This window comes from Scophthalmus maximus, chromosome 2 (genome assembly GCF_022379125.1).
Source record: "Scophthalmus maximus strain ysfricsl-2021 chromosome 2, ASM2237912v1, whole genome shotgun sequence".
Lineage (NCBI taxonomy): Eukaryota > Metazoa > Chordata > Actinopteri > Pleuronectiformes > Scophthalmidae > Scophthalmus > Scophthalmus maximus.
Window position 1 is genome coordinate 18,545,185 of NC_061516.1, and position 15,692 is coordinate 18,560,876.

General features: G+C 40.4%; 1 protein-coding gene across 1 annotated transcript in view; it reads left to right on the forward strand.

The window, feature by feature from the left end:
• Positions 1 to 15,692, forward strand: part of fstl4 (follistatin-like 4) — a 165,399-nt gene that overhangs the window by 16,324 nt on the left and 133,383 nt on the right. The window contains exon 3 of the mRNA XM_035626956.2: positions 7,798 to 7,831. Coding sequence (XP_035482849.2) covers positions 7,798 to 7,831 — 34 coding nt within the window. The remainder of the gene's footprint in view (positions 1 to 7,797; positions 7,832 to 15,692) is intronic.

Here is a 15,692-nt window from a genome sequence, read left to right on the forward strand (position 1 = left end):
TTGTCTTTAAAAATGCATATAGGATGGGATTTTTAAGGCCATAAAATGGCACTGAATTAGAGGATGTCACAAATTTGTACCAACTCTGGAAAAAAGAAAGTAGCTGCTGAGCTCAGACGATTTGTATAATTTCATATTTTATCAGCTGTAAGAGTTTTCAATGCTGACGCATGCAAGATTTGAGCTCCACTGTTATGCGTGATGGAGGACATCTGTTTTATCTGTGAGGGAGATGAGGGAATAGGGGCACGGGGTTGCTCCGCCATCTTGCAGCATTATGCACAAAACTTTACTGTTTACATTCCACTTCCTCTCTGTCTCTGCTCAGGACATCTTGATGACTGTCAGCTATTGGTGATGGGCAATGGCATCATCCATCGGCCTAAAATCAGTACAGTGAATTCAATAGTCCCTGCCCAGACCTTTACTGTCTTTCACACAGTGTTCTGTTGTGGCCTGTTACAATGGGAGAATAAGTTTATAAAGGAAAAAAAGGTTGTAGGTGGTACTTTAGGTGTTAATGAACAACTATGTGTTTGAATGTATTCATAGCTGTGTTAATTGTGATGTGATTTCTCGCCTGAGTCATGCACAGGAAATAATGCAAATGCTTTTTATTCACTTCATGTGATCTATAATTTGTTTTGGAATCTGCTTTGTAAGCTGATGTTGAAGGCCACTGAACCCTGTTATCAGTGTAAAATTAGAATATCTCTGTGGAAGATAAAATATAACATTAATCATCAGTGAGTGAGGACAAACGAAGCCTTGGTAGGATTCAATTTAACCTCAGCCAACAGATTTCATGTTTGTGTATGTATGTGCGCTAGGATGAACATTGTTTTGGTCTATTCTTGTGGGTCGTGTGTTGTAACATACCTGGTGTGTGTGTGTGTGTGTGTGTGTGTGTGTGTGTGTGTGTGTGTGTGTGTGTGTGTGTGTGTGTGTGTGTGTGTGTGTGTGTGTGTGTGTGTGTGTGTGTGTGTGTGTGTGTGTGTGTGTGTGTGTGTGTGTGTGTGTGTGTGTGTGTGTGTGTGTGTGTGCGTGCGTGCGTGCGTGCGTGCGTGCGCGCGCGCGCAGGGGGGTAGTGCCAGTACATAGTTATAGCTGTGCTGTTTTAGAGGGGTTAACGTTACTGTTTGTTGGCCTTACATGTGTTGAGAAGCTCGGACCACATATTGGTGTTCCCCTGTGTTGTGTTAATGAAGAAAATGAATATCATGTTCATTCTTTGGTGTCTCTCTGCGGGGGTCTGTGAAAGCTTGTCAACATTACCTTATGAGGCTAAATTAGCTTCTTGGTCTCCAAACCCTGGCTCAGAGCCACAGGAAGGTAACGCTGCGAAAGCCTTTCAAAACTGACAAGTACTGAATAGAACTGTTGCTCTAATTATAATCCCAAATAGTGTTAGATTCGAAAAAAAAAGTGGATCATGATCATGAGACTTCATCAGACGGCATTCTTAATCACTAATAGTGTCTCTTAGTACAGCCATTTTTGCACATTTGACTGAACAAAATGGTATTGTTTGACTTGAATGTGATTTGAAATAAGTAAATGTTTACTTCTCCAAAATTGTCTTGCGTGTAGTTGGGACATTAAGTTTAATTGAAGTATAGATTTGCTGTGTATGAATGCAAAGAAGCAGATATATGCTTGCTAGCGGTTGAAAAGCCCCACGAGCAAACTGGTCCTTGCCAGCAAGAATGAGCCCTTTCAAAAATGTTTTCTGCAAAACAGAAACATAAAGGCCTAACATACTGTCAAACAGACAAACGCACAGACAGAAACACACCACACAGCCCTGCGGTCGTCCTAATTCTTTGTGAAATGAAGTATGTACACCCCCTGGTCTGTTCTAAGTCTGACTCACTTTGGGCTATGCCAAGTTGGCATTCAGCTGTGGTTCTGTCCCATGAGATCCCTTGATGCAAAAAACCAACAAAAAAACCCAATTCCCAGGCATCCCCCCTGGACCCGAATCAGAACTTAAAAAGCTGTCAATTGACGCCAGAATTTAAAGTTGACCCTGGAGTGAATTATGCAAATCCTTGAATTCACATGATTGCACAGCATGCATTCTGAAAGCCTTTGGAAATGCCAGATGTCTTTTTTTTCCTTGTGACTACTATCCCCCAGAACAATATAAAACATGTAAACGGCTTGGGTTGTAGAAAAGTGAGGAATTAAGAAGAAAAAATGCAGATGAAAGCCTTTTGACAACTTGTCTACTTACTGGGGGCCATCTTGGATAACTGCAGAGCAACAGAGTTGCTTGCAGTGTGCTGACAAATCCATGCAGGGTTGTTGACAGTAAAAATACGGTATGTGTCCTGGCACAGATATCAAGATGCCACAGTGCAGCCGCACCAGAATATTGACAGGAACCTGAGGTCAAACTTCATGAATCCTATCTGCAAAAGGCTGAAGTTGCACAATATTATAATAATGGATAAAGGGCAAAAAATTAGAAGTAAAAAATGTGAAATTTCTATATCAATAGATTTTAAGTTGTTAGGACTAAAATACTTATTTTATTCACCCATGGTTAGACACTGTCCAAATATTTAACTGAGGAGTAGTCCAGCTGTAGAAGGGGCGATGCACAGTGATGGATGCTGCAGCAGTCATGGTCCGGGATTCTTGTGTTTGTTGCATGTAGAGGGACAATCAACACAGTAGAGTTTTTCTATGCCGTATATTTGCCATGATTTGCTTTCTGGGGGTGGAAAAGAGTGGAGTGGTTACATTTTTTGCAGAAAGCACATTGGAAAAGGGAATTGCACTCATTGGATAAAAGGTTTAGGAGTAAGAGGGTAAAGTAATTAAATGGGAATAATTACAGGAACAATGACATCGTAGGAAAAAAAAACATCCTCTCTCTGTGTCTCAGTGTTTTTATTCTTTAGTGGCAGGACTACCAAACTATACATTTACATTTCAATTATGACTTTGTGCCCACAAAGCTTTTCTTTTTATTACATTGCAGTTCCCAGAGGGTTAGTTCGGTTTTTCAGGCAGCCTCTTGATAATTTGTCCTTAAAGCTGAAGAAAACCTTTTCAGGTATGAAGGACATATGCAATTGTTACCATTGGGTTCTGTTTGTGTGTGTAGCTTCAGTAATGTGATACATTTCTCTTTGATACAAAACACGGCTTTGAGCAACAGTATTGAGTAGTGTACTGTATACCAGGGCCAAAAGTGTGCCAGTTAAGACATAATCGAAGCAGACACAGTTGTTGGTGCTGAATGCAATCTTAGGATACTTGTGGTTGGTGGAAAGAGATGCACTGTATAATGGAGGATAATATTTTATATGTCAAGTTTTATGTTCTCCAACTGCTCTGTCATAAAACAGCCACTAAAGATATAGTCTTTCCAAGTTGTGAAGCATACATAATGTCAGTGGAAAAATACATGACAGTATAAAAGTAAAAATGTAAGCACGAATTGGCATACAGGTAACATGAGAGATATATCAATGGGGAGTGACCTAAAAAAGGGGGAAATTGGGCTACGACAGTGAAGTGTGAAATAGATGTGATGTCAAAACCAAACAGCTTATGAACAGAGATGAATTGAACTGTGAGATTGCCAAAGACTTTAATACTACATTTACAACAATGATTTATTGTTATTGTTTTTTGTGGTTAATTATGAAACTAGTAGTGGTTGCATGGTTTCCACCTACCCTGATGTTCCTTTATTAGGCAATTTGTACATACATTCACAAGTGCTATATACTGTAAGGTAGGGCATATAAAACCTAGTGACACTCTTGTTTATGACTTTGTCTCTAGAAGCTAGGAACACATTTCAACAAATGAAATGTTTAGAGGACACACTACCAGCGAGTATCACTGGAACGTGATACAACTCCAGGTAACGATGCAGGAAAAAATTCATTTGTGAGGCTTTTTCTATTTTAGGAGTAATCAAAATGATGCTTGTGAAGGTATAACCATTTACATGCAGTACATTGCCATGTATTTTTCCCCCTCCTTTCTGACTCCTTTTCATTTAGCTCATTAATTAGCTTGTTGGTACTCTGATGAATTACAGTTAGATAAGAAAGGTCCCTTCCTTCTAAGCAACAGACATCAGGGAGTGACTGCACCGTGAAAGCACAGACACATATAGATCCAACTCTCTTTCTCTCCTACTCCCTCTTTGTTGTAATCAGGCCGTATCTTTAAAAGGTCGAAGTATCAATATGCTCGTCGTATCAGACTCTTAACTGAGGCTGCAGCTTGACAAATATATTGAAGCCGTAACACCGAATTGGCGCACAGGCAGCCCATTCTAGCAGAGTGTTTTGTTGTTGACTGAATTAAGAGCCAGAGAGAGATAGTGGGTACATACAAACATACGGGTCCTTGAATGAAGTGCCTGGATAGCAACGCATACAAGAGAGCGAGGAAAAGGCATATTGAAGCAGACCTTGTAAAAGACACAGCTCGGCTTGTATTGCGCCACTGTTCGAATGCATTCATGTCGATCTCTGTGGCAGCAATTACAGATACTTGTTTTGTGTTTAAATGGAGGCTCTTAGAACTCAGAGATTTTTTGTACAAATTTTTCGAGAGGCTATAACAATCTTATTGAGTTTGAACACTGATACTATCCAGATACCACAAAACCCAAACACTTGATCAAACACTTCCCAGTGGAATGATCCTGTGATACAGGACAATGAAACGACTCTACCCCAACCTGCAAAAGGTGCAGCCTGTAGAGCTCTTGTAAATAATACATGTTATATCCTGGCATGTGACTGCTGTGGTCTAATCACGATCGAGCGATCATGTCTATGTTTAAAGTTAGGTTATTTAATTAGCTCAAGATGGATAATAACCTTGAGCCTCAAAATTCAAGGTTGGAATGAAATTGTTTTGTATTTGGAAACCTGTTACACTCCACCTGCAAATTATATTTAAGGAAGGTGTAATTGGTAACATAGCAACAGTGCCTCTGCTAGATTACTAAATGTGGATGTACCCATCAGTTAGACTAACTGCACCCTGCCCCAACTTCTGTGGTAGGTGGCCATTGCATGAGTTCAGTAATACTCTAAAACTACCACCTCCACTTTATTTAACATGGCATAACTTTTTTTGAAGTATGTCCTCTCTGCGCCCTTCTAGTTGCATTTGCCTTAATCCTTGCAAGTTTAGGTACAAAAAAAAATCCCTTTCAACCCTCTGGAAACCAAATTTTGCCAAAATGTTTTGTATTTCTGAGTAACCTGTCATGAAAATAACAAGGACATGATGTGCCTGAGACAATGTGGCGAGTTTTACATAAGCCTGGAAATGAAGTGAGCAACAATCAAGAAAATACATACTGAATCTCCTTTCTTTACTGTTGTGCATATCTCTCAGCATCCATTCTGTCATAATCTTAACACATCCTACCAATCACCAATTCTGCCCGCTGGGCAAGCTCTGTATGTAGAAATACACCTAATCAGCCTCTATCACAAAGAGGGAATATGGTAGAGAAAAGCATCAGATCCCCGCTAATTGAAACCCAGTGGGTTTGTCCCATTTGTTCAAATGAATTTCTGTTTGTAGTTATTTACATTTCTCCACCCACTGAAAGTGACAGTCAGCACTGGAGAGAGAAAAATGCCTTCTAATCAACTGTGTGTGAATGTTGGCATCTACTCTCTGCAGTAGTTTCCTTCAACTATTTCTACACTATTATTTTATCACCATGATTGTCCCCAAAAGCTGAATGTGGAGTATAAAGGCCAGCTGAGAGTCATGGTAAAGGGAGGATCATATTTTTAGACACGCAGCCTTTCCTTCACCTCTATGCTTGGTTTGGTTCTCTAATCAATTGATCAAACAGCAGCACTCGAGATGATGGAAGGCGGTGCTGATGACTACACTCAATTTTATCCTGCCATCATAAGGAAGCACGTCTGCAATTAAGATGGACAGATGGCAGAAAGCGAGAGGGATAGAGGAAGGAGGAGGCAGTGACGGGAGGCGCTAAGACTGCTGTGTTTCTCGTGAGGCTCTCAGTCTCCCGGGAAGCTACAAGGGCCTCACAGACACACGTTTTCATCACTGAGCCTCATTACTGGTGACATCTACACTGAGGGACAAGAATGCAAAATGTCACAACACTTCAATTACTGCCACACATTGGCTTCTTCTGAAGCTGTGTTGTATTGGAAGAGACCTGCCTCTGTTCTATTTTTAAAACGGCCTGTCGATCCTTTGCTTTGCCTGGTGTACGCAACATTCCTGGTGCTCTAACAAGCACAGGCGATCAGCTGCTGACAAGCACACAATGCACAACAAAACGACTACAACGTGTGCCCACGCAAACAGGTGACAAAGTAAAGGTCTTGTGCCAGCATAGGTCGCAGGAACTGTAGCCCATTGGAGGCATGAACATGATTCTTCCAAAACATATTCCCTCATTTTGTGTTGTGACGATGATGGTGCTGGAGAGCACAGTACCTGTCTGTACAAGGGCTGTCACTCTTTCAAAAAAATCAAGTTCGAACAAATTTAAAGTGACACGCAATTCGTTCAAATCTATTAGAACGCCCTGTGGTGCCTCCTCCGCTGCCTCACTCGACTGGAAAGCTAACTCAGTGAGGTTGCAGATTTGATGCCAGCGGCTTTGTATAGAAAGTCGACAAACGGCCTTATTTTTGTTCGTTACTTTGCCATCTAAGGTGTAGAACCCAAAATATTTCCACACACCACTTTTCAGATGCTTTGGTGTCGCGATGCTTGGTATTCTCCTTCAGATAACATTACCGACTCACCTTACCATTCAAGAGGGCATGCCATAGGTCAAGTTCATAGTTAGCACCTTCTGCTGGTTCACAAGGAAAACTATTTCAGACGGTCTGATGTGCTTCTAGAATGTGTATTTTGAATTTCATCACAGTTCCAACATGAACTTTCCACCCACGTTCGAATGACTGTTTGGAATTTTGAATAAAAAGCCCCAGTCTGTACAAACACACATGAGCTGAATTCCTACTGACGGTAAAAAAGTAAAAACAAAAATAAAACTCCATGCCCAGGGAGTTGCAGTGAATTTCAGTTCACAACCATCGTAAGCTTTCACAAAACCAAACATTTTCCATTCACTTCATTATTAATTCATTGCTTAGCTGCATGTTTATCCCACTCACCTGTTCCCTATTATATACATGTGCTTTAAAGTCTTTACTCCTGTTGTCGGCCATAAAGTCTGTATCACTTGTGATATGTTCATATGGCTTCTATATCCACAGAAAGTGCTTGACTGTCTCTGGACTGCTCCTCTCAATACAGACATTTTTTGTTTTGTTTTTTATGTTTAAGTGTATGTACTACTACTATCACAGCTGGACATGATCTTCCTCCATTTCATGATTTAAACACCAGTTCAAAATATGCTTATTTGGAGGCAGTTTATCCTTGTGGTGTCAGTGGTTTGACGTTCCGATAACCATTCCAGTACAATACAGTGACACCTCCATCTTACAGCCTGTTGGCATGTGTATTTCCAATCGTGTGATGGAATTGACCGTGGGATCCGCCTTTGTATGGGTCTTCTTGTTTCTCTGCTGTCTCCCACCATTCATTCTCTCTCACACCCTCTGTCACTGCCTTTCATTCTCTTTCCATCTGTTCACCCTTGATTTCTGTCGCTGTCGTCTTTCTCTGGGCGCAGAAGAGAGGAAAAGACACTCTAACGAATGGTCTGCAAAAAGGCTGTTTTTTTCCCGCTCACTCCTCCAAGCCTGTAATAACCACTTTTGTGCGTGTGCTCTCTGTTTGCAGGAGAAGGAGAAAGCAGACGGGAACATCGATCAATGTGAGTTCACTTACTGTGTTCAAAACAAACAACATTTTTCAAAATATGCCATGTTGTGCTCCATGACTATTTTTTTTTCATCTGCTGTTATAGTGGCATGTACTAAGTTTTCCTAATCGCTGGGAAATGTCGTTTTGAAGTAATTCACATCTAAATGGCTCCAAAATGGACCAAGCAGCTTGTTGTGGGGCAAGACTTCTGATACTGATTATAACTGTGACAGTCTGAAAAATCCCAGTTGTTACCGAATCCCCTTTATTGCTCTACTGTCATCAGAGGAATTGTCTGAACATTGAGATTTTGGGATTCTGAAAGCATTTCAGTTGTCAGTGGACACTAAGATACAATCTACCAACCAGTTGTGGGACAGGCTGGCATCAGCCTTTCTGTGCAGTTGGTTCATTTGACCAAAATCTGTGAGAAAATAGTATAATAGTATAGGTTTTTTTGTTGCTGTCTTTTTAAAGGATACTTTTATTTTAACGTTGTGCAACTCCACTCCACTGCTATACCCTCACACCAGACAAAAGTGGAAGCACCTGACATCACTCATTCCAAGTGACAACCTGTCCATAAGTTGAAAATATATTTCTCCTTTGAATAATTATTCTCCTGTCAACCAGCTTCACTCCCCTGTCAGGATTGATGACGAGGGTGCCTCGTCAGAAACGATGGCAGGGTACCTCCGAAAGAATGAAGTGATGTTTGTTTGGCTTGAGCCCTGTCGGCGGTTGCACAGTGATCTCTTAGACAACTGATTTTATAAACAAGATCACGCGTGTCGACGAAGAAAGTGTTTCAGCTGCTTCAGTTGTCTGTCTCACCCACGTCTGACCAAACATGTCTTTAATTCAATCAATCCAGCTGTCCACACATGCCATACAGCGCCTTGTGTTTTACTCAAGCTATAGGCTGTGCCAATAAATCCTACCCAAAGTGTATTATTTTGTGGCTGTTAAGGTTAATCTGCTCTGCCATCTCGGCTACAACCAGCATTATGATACCAATACTAGGTTGGATCAGTCTAAAATTGTCATTGTACTCCTCTGCTCAGTAGCAGCAGCAGCAGTAGTAGTTGTACTTGTAGAAGTAAGCCCAGTGACGTTGAAGTATTAAGTTAAAAACTTTCCTGTTTGAATGTTTTGCACTTGAGCGTGTTTGGTTCTTCTTATGCGTCCCGGTTTTAGATTTTTTTAGAACATATGTATGTATATTTGGCTCTGCTGCAGTCATTAGTGAAGAGCTGTGTATTTTTCTGTCTCGTATTGTGCCAGCTTTTATAAAAATACCCACTACAAGTGAGGATGAAACTGAATGTAGTATTAAATGCAGTCTTGGTGTCAGAAGAGAGATTCAGTTCTGGGTGTGTACGGGGACACTTTGTTGCAGAGAAGTTGCTCTCTTTTCATTTTTGGAAACCAGCAATGTTTGTTTTTCCAACATACGTTTTTTCACTCCTGGCTGATTTTTCATCTCATAATTCAATTGTTATATATCAGTTTGAGTGGGTGGCTGAGTTGCTGCAAAAGACTCTGGTGTGCATGTCCTAAGCATTCACGTTTATTTCTTGGCCTGCTGTTTTGTGTATTTTGCCGGATTGTGGTGCGTGACAGTGAGACTGAGCGGTTTTAGTGTAAGTTACTGTAACAGCAATATTTCCAGGGCTGCCTGCTTCCTATTTGACAAGTGACTTCCTCTGTAAGCATTAGGCCTATTATGATGTGTTGTCTTCATCTCCAGAGCACAGCACTCTTCCGCCGTGCCTGCTTCTTTTCCACCAAATCATTACCCGGAGGATTTCTTCCGTTCATGCTTATTATTCAGCCTCCAATGCAAAGTATCTTTTTTCTTTTTATCCCAGGATGTTTGCTTGTTGATTTATTTTTAACATTGTATTACATATGTTGTTCCCTGAGTGATAATTGCTTTTCTAGCTGCTCACCTGCTTCTTACAGTTCTGCTACAGTAACACATCACCCTGATCGGCAACACACTGTGATGTGTTTCTGTGATAGGCGTTTCTATTTTACTCTGCCTCTTCTCACAGATGTTGATGCTGACACATGAGCATGAACAAAAAATCAGCATTGATGGGGCAGGTGAAAACAAACTGAAAGGTAGCAAAATACAGAAAAATATATTTGGATTTTTTTTAGAATACCCCTTTTATTTAATTTTGGTTTTATAGAAATGTGAGCAGTTAATTCAGATTCACAAGGTCCTGGTTTGATTGAATATCGATTTAGTTATGGAGTGTTAATTTACAAAACCAATTTCATTTGTTTGTGTATTCAAATACAGTGGTTGGGATTTACACTAAATAAATAAAACAGACAAAAGACAAACCATATATTAATAAATATAGAAAAGAAGCTTTAAATAGACTTAAAAGCTGCGGAACATGTTGAAAAACAGCTTTGTAAACCACCAACTTGTGCTCCTCCATGACTGCTTGCTCTTCATGACTGGAGAGTCGATCTACATGTTGAAGAGGGAGGCAGCTCCTTTGTTCAGTAACAAAATTGCCTAAACGGTTGAGAAAACTTTCTCAGAAGCGACACTGGTCCCGGGGAGGCAAATATACCATTTTGCTTGGCAAGCCGAAAGCCGATACTCCCCTGCACGCTCCCTCTTCCAGGTCAGTGGATTTTCACAGAGTGGAACGGGTTTAACGTCCATGTATCTGTTCACTTCTTCCTGCGCCCTGTCAGCAATTTCTGTGAGACGGTGGTTGTTGGTTTGGAGGCGGGCCCTAGAACCATCAATGCAGAAGATTTCTTTTGACCGGTTTGGTGTAGTGGCATCACCACTTCCACAGGACCACATGAGTTGTCTTCCTGCTGTACACGCACAGTTTCCTCAGGTGCATCCGTCATGTTTGTAAGTTGACAATATTCAGATATTCAATTGGAAAATGAATTCGGAAATTGCTGGGGAATACAGTTGTTTTATTTGTCTCACAAAAAAGGAAAAAACATTTTGTACTTTACAGAAATAATATGTAAATTCTATACTTTTAACTCACATTAGATGCCGGTCCTCATCGGACAAGAGAGGCAGAGCCTGAGGATCTAATGATGACGCTGCACTATGTCCTTCAGAACGCCATAACCAGCCAGTTTTTAATATATCACTCATCACTAGATCATTACAATTGGATATACACATGCTTGTACAGGCACAAACACACCATTTATTTTGATATTTTATCATGTCACATAATAAGCTGTTGGGCTTTGATCAAATTCCCTGGCCAGCATTCAAAGGCAGTTTTTTCCCCTTTTTTTCGATTAAAAAAATTGTTTTTATATTCGCACTACCACAAAAATCCAATGCCCATGACATAAGAAACACTTATTGAACAACTCATTATGTATCAACATTATTTGCTATTATTTGTTATTCATTCAGTCCAGGACTTTTTAAAATCTCTGTGCTAAATCTGTGCATCGCAGCTCTTTTTTAAGGTTACCATCACTGACACTGAGACACGTGACCATGTGATAGGCTGCGACAAGTTACAACAACGCTACTGCTACATATCACATCAACAAAATTATGTAAGCCACTATATATATAGACATATATATATATATATATATATATATATATATATATATATATATATGTATTTATATTTATGAGATTAAAGGACGGCAGTGTTAATGTGAGGGAGGTGTAAAAAACTGTCTGTTCGGCCTGTAATATGTCTGCCCTGTGATTTGAGGACAGCTGCCTAAAATATTTTGAGCGTTTTTTTCTCACTTAGCTCGCAGATTTCCCTCTTGAGACTAATTATCCACTCCCTGTTTGTATGCTAAACTAGACACTGTCAAAATCGGTCTATTGCATTTCATTTTCTTGTTTAGCTCTGCTTTGATGATGAGCAGTGCGGCTCTTTAGGATTGTCTGTTTTCACTGCTATTGGCTGGTTGCTTTTCCTACTTTCAGTTTACCTCCTCCCCCTTTGTAGTATGTCTTAATATCTTTTTGCTTTACCACACCTCACTGTACTTACCTTTATTTTCACTCTCCCTTATTTTTCCTCTCATTTTCACTCATCCTCTGCCTCTTGCGAAACACTTTCTTATGCCATCTACGCTCCTCACATTGAGACGATGACATTAATCAAATTGGCCCAGTTTTACCGCTGGCGCACAGATGCTACCAGTGGAAACTGCTGTACTGCAAACATAGCATATGAAGGTTTTACGCCAGCTCAGACAGAAAAAAAAATTACATGTTACTGGTGATGCACAATCCCTCCATGGTCCACATGTCGCACTGTGGAAAAATAAGCAGTCATTTCCCCTGAGTGATCTTCTTTGCACAGAGCGTTATTGTTGTCAGTGGGATCTATAAGGAAACATTTAATATTGCCCATTTATCTTCCCAGGGAATGGTGATTAATTTGGCCATGAGTGCTTAATTTATGAACCTTTGCAGAGGCCTAATCAGAGTTTGTTACCATCACAAATTAAACAATGGGAAGAGGCAAAGAGAGTTAAGCAGTCCTGTGGTTCATTTAGATTGTAATTGGGTGAGAACTAGATGGGACGAGGTTGACAGAGACACTCTCTAATAAGCAGCAAATGACTGGGGAGGAAGCTGGGAGGAGGAAAGGCAGACGAGGGAGGAGAGTGGAAGGAGCCTCGAGAGGTAAGGATGAAGGAGGGGGATGGGACAACGGCAAAACATGATAGCTCCAAAGTCATGTCCTAGCTTATTTAAGGATTCAAAAATGATGTTTATATCGCCCTTTTCTTAGAATGTAAGACTTTGCTTGTTTTTCTTGTCTGCTTCATTGCCAGAAGAAAACAATACATTTCATATTTTGTAGCTTTCAAATCTAAAGATGCTCTGTCCATCTCTACTATGCTTTGTTTCAGAAGGTGAACCTGAGAGAAAGTGATACAAAAGAGATCTGAAGTGAAATGAAGACGGGAGAGCAGAAATAGAAAGTAGACTTTACAATAATGTGTGGGTGCACTGACTAGCACCCTGCCCCACAAACTGCTGATACCTCTACAGTCACTCTACTTCCTGATTGCCAAGTAGGGGCGGGTTGCGGTGCATCGCAGAAAATGGTACAAGTCGGGATTAAATCGGGCAGAGAGAGCACACTTACGGCATGAGGTGCCAAAAAGGCTCGCAGTTGTTTTTTTCTTACTCCAAAAGTTTCTGCCACGCGTGACTCGTCACAGAGATTTACCTGCCGCATCCACAGCAACCATAGAAAATGGGAAAAGACCAACTTTTAAATTTGATGTGAAGAGTAAAATTTGGTTTAAGCGATTAATCAAAGATGTGTTAAGTAAGTAGTCAGGGAAATTCTCACTGATTTGAGGTGCACAGCTGGTGATGTAGATGGATTCTGTTTTGAGGTAAAGGTGGCTGTTGGCTAGTTACTGGTATAATGGAACTGCTAATGTCTTCAACAGCAGGTTACTGCTGTACGACAGCTGTTGATGTAAATGGGATCGTGGTGTGTTTAGCAATGCCACTGATGGAGCACATGTGTTACCCACATGCAGTCATAGTAACACAAAAGATTAAAGGCTGCCTAAAAGGCATTCAAACGAGATACAAAATATCAAAATGTTAATTTAGAATTAATTGCACACAACACATCATTCAATTCCTTAATTTCTGCAAGGTATTTAGAACGTGTTGTGGAAGAGGTGATGAGAGAACAAGATTACAGAGCAGATGTATAGTTGGAGCAGTGATAGTTTTAGGGACGATGCTGTATAATTCACAGGGAAGGTTGAATATCATCACCTCCTTCTAACTTTATTCAAGGTTGAGAATGAAATTTTCAAAACAGAAGCCACTCATATTTTCCTCGGAGTTCATCTCTCACAGAAGTATTGTAAATCAAAAGAACAATATGGGAATATTATATTCTAAGGTAGGTCTCAATGTTAACTTCAATCACATTTGCACATGTTTCTCTCTCTGAGATACATTTTCAATAAGCTTTATATCAATGAGCATAGGCTTCATTCTGTGTTGCATATTTACACGTCAGAAGCATAGGCTTTCTAATCACAAGCTGTCATATTTAAGATCCTGTCATATGTATATTATTCTCCCAGAGACATCCTGAATAATTACAAGGTGAAGGAAAAATACATCTTCACTGCTGAAAGTTATAAGTCACGTCGTACATCTCTGTGAAATGCAATTTCATTTAACTGGGGAGCAATAAAGCTTTCCAAGCGAAAAGTTCATTGAGGACTTAATCAGAATAGTAAAATAAAACGAGCTTTGCTCAAATCAGACCTGTAATCGACATTATAATATCTTCAAGTAAAGTTAAGATTTGCACCATAAATCTCCCAATTTTTAGTGTCATGAACCTAAATATATTTCGGGCCAGGAGTTGTGACTCATTTCCTTTCTGATCTCTTTCACACGCAGCCAAAGTTTCATGGTGTGATCGTTTTTGCCAAAAAGTCTGAAAGTCAAAGACAAAAGGGGATTGTGGCGACTGTGTAAGCTCCGTGTTGAGCAAGCCTGGAGACACCACTGAAGGGCTTAAGGAGGGCACACGGTCTCTCCAGGGACTTATAGGGACAGACAGTGGCACTCTGAATAACACTTTACTGTGCCGGGGCCAAGCTGCACCAGTGGGCTTGCTTGGACACACACATACAGTACACACACACACACACACACACACACACACTGAAGAGCAATTCAAGAGAGAGCAGACAGACAGAGGCTAGGTTGAGAGCATCCTCACAGCTTCATTTTGATGTTAAATAAACTTGGGATATGTATAGTAAGTATATATAGTAAGTAGTAAAACTTTTTATTATACATACATACTCTCTCCATCAGCAGCACCAATAGAAATGCCACTGCATCAGTGGTCTGTCAAGACACCCAAAGCTTATTTACCATACTCGTAGGCAGACAAACATAATCATAGTTTCAGCTCTCGCTGTCTACGTTACTGCGGGAAAAAAAATCCTTTTAGAAAATCAAGTTAGCAAAAGGTCAACTTCGCTGTGACCTCAGTGTTCTACAGAAACTCCTTTCTGGACCACAAGCCGATAATCATAGTCATTTTATGTATCTAATTTTTGTAATTACCTGGCGTTCTCCTTACTCTTCACGTATCACACACTGGAGATCAACTCCTGGATCACACCAGCTGCTGCTGTGTGAGTTGTAAGCATCACTATGAATCCCTCACATCCATTCTTTACCTTCATCCCCCTGATTTTTACTGCCGCACCCATCAACAGCAGACGGCTTTATGAGCTGAGAACAAAAATGATTGCTTTCGAATTCAGATTATATGCCTCTACGCTCAGGTCTTTCTTTTTCTGGTGCTCCATCTCTCTGCACCTGCCATCTTACTCACATCCGACAGAAATATACAAGCGCACGGGTACACGCGCACGCACACACACCCTGCTGGAGTTTGAAGATAAGTTATTGTGATTTGGATCTCAACCAGCAAGGTCTTCGGTAGCACTTTGCAGAGGACAAGGTGTATTTGCATACCCCCAGGGAAGTTGAAATATTAATAAGCTGCTGTCAGGTCACATCTCTATGACTGAGTAAACACATTCAGTCTTAAATACTTTCTTTACTCAGATGTCATCAGTGTCTTTTTTAAGTGTATTCTGTTTTATCAGTCACAGGATGTTTATTTGGGAGTGGTGTTACTGATTTGTCAAAATGGTTGCAAATGTAGTTGGATCCCTTTGTTGCTGCGAAGCGGTTCAGACATTTAGTCATTTCAAGGAGAAATGACAAATATGTGCATTTTGTCAAATGTGTGCAATTCTCCTGCAGATGGTTGATTAAAGCTCCCTTTAAGTTGACATGGATCAGAGGCAGCTAA